The 5,288-nt window shown below is 39.2% G+C and overlaps 1 protein-coding gene and 1 pseudogene across 1 annotated transcript in view; one reads left to right on the forward strand and one right to left on the reverse strand.

Moving 5' to 3' along the window:
• The window catches only part of LOC102493349 (tubulin epsilon and delta complex protein 2 pseudogene), a 2,864-nt pseudogene extending 1,387 nt beyond the window's left edge, over window positions 1-1,477 (reverse strand).
• Window positions 1,476-5,288, forward strand: part of LOC102493764 (developmental pluripotency-associated protein 2-like) — a 10,707-nt gene continuing 6,894 nt past the window's right edge. The window contains 3 exon segments of the mRNA XM_014593325.1: window positions 1,476-1,498; window positions 1,640-1,706; window positions 2,115-2,124. Coding sequence (XP_014448811.1) covers window positions 1,476-1,498; window positions 1,640-1,706; window positions 2,115-2,124 — 100 coding nt within the window.

The raw sequence follows: 5,288 nt of genomic DNA on the forward strand, positions 1-5,288 counted from the left end.
GTCCGGGACTCGAACCACAGTTGACTACGTGGGAGTCCAGCGACATAGCCATTACACTAACTGCTGGTCCCTACTTTTTTTCCTCATATCTCTTCTGCCTCTGTGCTACTTTCTAATCATCTGGTGAAGAACGTGCTTCATTGCCTTTTTTTTTTTTTTGAGTAAATTCTGTATTTTGGGGGAGGGGAGGACAGTTTTCATTTTCACGTGTGTTCTTGCTAGAGGACTGTGTCTTCCAATCAGAGAGGTATTGTAGCCAGCTTCAGGTGTTTGATTCTTCTCCCAGTATCTCAGAACCAGATGCACCTAGGGCTGGGCTTCCTGTTAAGACAGACATGTGGGACAGTATCAGTATTCTCCTTTCCAGATCTTGCTGGGTTCTGCACTTGAAGTTTGAACTCAGAAATAGACAGGCCCAGGCCTTTGTTAATGTTTTAAACTGGCCACTCTTGAACACAAGTCTCACAACTCTTGCATGTTTTCCAGAATATGCCCATTCCCCATGTGATCAAGCCAGTCCCAGGGTTCCTATCTCCACTTTCAACAGCACGACAACACTGTGGAGCAAGGAAATTGGAGGAGAAGGGTCCTTTTCTGTAGAAGCCCAACACCTGTACTAGGCAACACAGAAATAACTCTTACAGATGGGAATGTGGGGCCCATGTAGGTAGGAAACCCAGCACTTATACAGGGCAACACAGACACAACTCAGACAGAAATACAAAAGGGCAAAGGGGAGTGCCCTCATACATGTGCTCACTGGAGCATGCTTCTTTTCCCTCCTGGGCTGAAGGTCAGGGTCTCTGAGTCCAGTTATATTTTACAGTTCCTTAGCTCTCCTCCACTGTGAGGAGGAGGGTGGTACTCTAAAAGGAGGCAAAGAAGATGGTCTTCAAATGTCTTGGTTGAGGTTGGCAAGGGCAGAGGCATCAGATCAGTGAGCTGCTGAGCTCCCAAAGGGCGTAGGAGTAGCTGGTGGAACTGCTGCTGCTCCCTTGGCAATGTCTCTTCCACTGCTCCTGGATGGCTTGAATGTCTCCTTTCTCTCAGTACACTCGCCCTCTGGCTCAGGGTCAACAGGTGTCACTCTCTTGCACTGGCTCCCTCATTTTTTTTCCAGTTTGGGTTCTTATTTATTTCATATCTAGTTGATTTTTTTCTATAAGTTGAGAGATGGGGGTTAGTTTCATTCGTGTGCATATGCATAATCTAGCTTTCCCAGCATCATTTATTGAAAATTCTGTCCTTTCTCCAATGAATGTTCTTGGCACTTCTGTTTAAAATCAATAGAGTGCTGACTGAGTTGGGACTCGAGGCTGAGCTTCAGGGCTGTGAAGTACTCCCCAAGCCAGGGCTCCCTTGCAGAACCCAGTACCAGTCAGGATAGAAAGGCTCCAGGGTCCTCCACCTCTGTCTGAGTCGGGCCTCTTGGTTCAGCTTCAGGACTGCAAAGTACTCCCCAAGCCAGGGCTCCCATGCAGACCCCAGAGCCAGTCAGGTACACAAGTGTCTCCCTCTTGATCTGGTCTGTACTTTTTTTCTGAAAAACAAAACAAAACAAAACAAAAAAAACACAACCAGCTTTTTTGCCTTGTCTGTGCCTTTGTCAGGTTAATTGATATCTTCTTCCTATGCTTAGAATAGAAAGGCTCCAGGGTCCTTCGCCTTTGTGCAAGTTGGGCCTTTGCACAGTGCGCAAGTGCACTGTGCATTTTTCAATTTTTAACCCAATTTCATTTTCTTTGACATAATTTTAAATTTTTCTCTATTTTTTCTTTTAGTACTTTTCTTCTTTTTTCTTTGCTTTCTCTTCCTCTGTTTCCTACACTTTTTCTTATACCCTTTGCTCCTGTTTTACTGCTCAGCCCTTATTCACTGACTAGAGATTACTAGGTGCATAGTAGATAAATTCCGAATATTGAGAGTTTTAGGGAATTCTTTGTACCTCACTGTAGTGTGTGCCAAAATAGTGAAATATCCCTTATAAATCGAATTTCAAAACTCCTGTTTTTTTTCCACACTAGAGAACACAGTAGAAGGTAGAAAATAGATCTGAATTATTTCACAATAAGGAAACACATGGGCTCACAGTTTCACAATCCTTTTCTAACAAGTTATGCAGAAGTTAATACATCACCAAAGGGCTAATAATCGGAAAAGAGCCACAAGGATGAGAGAATCAAGTAATACATCTCTAACAAGGGAACACTGTAACTTGTCTCCATGTAGGGAACTATTAGAGGATACCGCCAAAATATCAGAGAAAGAATTTAGGATATTTATGGTAACAAAATTCTATGAGATGCAAGAGAAAGAGACATTGAGCTCCAAGAGATGAGGAGGTCTTTTCATAACATGAAAGAAGAACTGGACACCATAAAAAAGAACCAAACAGAACTGTTAGATATGAAGGCTATAATGCAGGAAATTAAAACCTCCCTCAAAAGTATTAAAAGCAGGTTAGACCATGCAGAAGCTCGAATTTCAGAAGTAGAAGGCAAATCTTATATCTTAGAAAAAATTATCAAAAATCTCACAAAACAGCCAAGAAAATAGAACATCATATACAAGAAATACTATATACCATGGAACACGTACATATCCAAATAATTGGTTTCCCAGAAGGTGAAGAATCTAATAAGGACATGGATAATCTATTCCACAAAATTCTGGAAGAAAACTTTCCAAGTCTGTAGAGGCATTCAAACATACAGAACCAAGAAATACAAAGAACCCCAGGTAGAAGCAATCCAAGAAGATCCTATCCATGGCAAATTACAGCTAGATTGACCAAAATGACAGACAAAGAGAAGACACTAATCTTGGCGAAAGAGAAATGTCCAATCACCTACGAAGGCTATCCATCAGGCTATAATACTGGATCTCTCATGGAATACCATGCAAGAAAGGAAAGAATGGGGAAATATATTCAAAGTGTTAAATGAAAAATAATTTCACACAAGAATATTATAACCAGAAAGATTATCTTTCATATGGGAAAAGAAAATAAGAATATTCTCAGATAAACAAACCCTGATAGAATTTACCAACTCAAAACCAGCTCTTCAAGAAATTCTGAAAAGAATATTCTACCAAGAGAGCTAAAGACAGACAGACAGCAACAAGAGAACAAAAAACAATCAAGAATATGGCCAACTTAATTTTAGGAACAAGTCTGGAAATAACGATAATAACATCGAATGTTAATGGACTAAAATCTCCTATCAAGAGACACAGGCTGGCGGACTGGATTAAAAATTAGAAACCCTCCATCTGCTTCCTACAAGAAACTCATCTTATGGATAAAGACATACATAGACTAAAAGCAAAGGGCTGGAAAAAGGTATTCCATGCAAATTGAAACCAGAAAAGAGCTGAAGTCTCTGTACTGATTTCGGACAAAAGAGACTTTAAGACAAAAGCTGTAAGAAGAGACAAAGAAAGGCATTATATAGTAGTAAAAATGCTAATTCACCAAGAAGGTATAACACTTGAAAATATCTATGCACCGAATTTAGGATCACCCAAATATGTAAAAGAAAGACTGAAAGATCTAAAAGGAAAGGTAGATTGTAACACGATAATTGTTGGAGATATCGACACCTCATTTTCTCCTTTAGACAGGTCAATGAGACAAAAAAAATAAACAAATAGATCCAGGACCTAAATGATAGCATGAATCAGATGGACTTGACAGACATTTATAGAATGTTCCACCCAAAAAAACACAAAATATATGTTTTTCTCAACCCTACATGGTACTTTCTCGACAATTGAATACATAATAGGACACAAAATAAGCCTTTACATATTCAAAAGCATAGAAACTACATCCAGCATCTTCTCTGACCATGATGGAATTAAACTTGATTTTAATCTCAGGAAAAACCCTCAAAAATACACAAATACGTGGAAACTAAACAACCTACTTCAACATGAATTCATTACTACTGAAGGGATTAAGACTGAAAAATAAAAGATTCACGGAAACAAGTAATAATGAGTACACAAGTGTCCATAATTTATAAGACGGCAAAATCAGTCATAAGAGGGAAGTTCATAGCAATTAGTGTACACAAGAAAAAGATGGAAAGGTGACAAAAGGACAATCTAACATCATGCCTCAGGGAATTGGAAAACATCAACAACAAAAAAGCCAAAAATGCCAGGAGAAAAGAAATAATAAAGATTTGAGCAGAAATAAATGTAATAGAAAATAAGCGAATTATACAAAAAATAATTTAAAGCAAATGTTGGTTCTTTGAAAAGATAAACAAGATTGACATACCATTAGCTAGACTAATTAAGAAGAAGAGAGAAAGGAACCAGATACATTAAATTTGTAATGAATTGGGCAACATTACAACCAACATAACAGAAATACAAAACATAATTAGGGAACCAGCAATTGGCATAATGGCTATGTTGCTGGACTCCCACGACCGCGGTTCGCATCCTGGACCCGGTGGCTTAAAACTCACACCGGGCACGTGTGCATGCGTGCCCAAGATCCCAAGAGGAGAATGGAGGAGAGGAGATTGCGGCATGACCATCCCCCCTGGGGGGTGATTTCTTGCTTTCTGTCTCTATGTCTCTCTCTGTCTGTCTGGCGAGCGCACGCGCCCTGAAGCGAAAATCTCTCTCTCAAAAAAAAAAAAACAACCATAATTAGAGGATACTATGAGTGACTATATGCCAACAAACAAGAACGCCTGGATGAGATAGACAAATTCTTGGAGACATATAATCTATTGACTCTAGAGGACATTGAAAGTCTGATTAGACCTATAACAAGCAATGATATTGAATCAGTAACAAATAACCCCAATTAAGAAAAGTCCAGGTCCTGATGGCTTCACAACTTAATTTTACAAAACTTTAAAAAATGTAACCCCCGTCCTACTCACATTGTTTCTAGAGATCCAAAAGGAAGGAACCCTTCCGAACTCATTATATGATGTTTTTCTCTTGCCAATCTTAGTATCTTGTCTTTGTCTGTGGTTTTGGTCAACCTGGCTATAATGTGTCTTGAAGAAGATCTTCTTGGGTTGATTCTATTCAGAGTCCTTTGTATTTCCTGGGACTGGATCTTCGAATGCCTCTCTAGGTTTGGAAAGTTTTCTTGCAGGATTTCATGGAATAGATTATCAATGCCCTTCTGGGTCTCTTCAGCTTCTGGAATGCCAATTATCTGGATGGTTGCACTTTTGATGGTATCTAGTAATTCTTGTATATTATTCTCAAATTTTTGGGCCATTTTCTCAGTCTTCATGGTGGATTTTTCCAGG

The sequence above is a fragment of the Tupaia chinensis genome, unplaced genomic scaffold, assembly GCF_000334495.1.
Source record: "Tupaia chinensis unplaced genomic scaffold, TupChi_1.0 Scaffold140338_1, whole genome shotgun sequence".
NCBI lineage: Eukaryota > Metazoa > Chordata > Mammalia > Scandentia > Tupaiidae > Tupaia > Tupaia belangeri.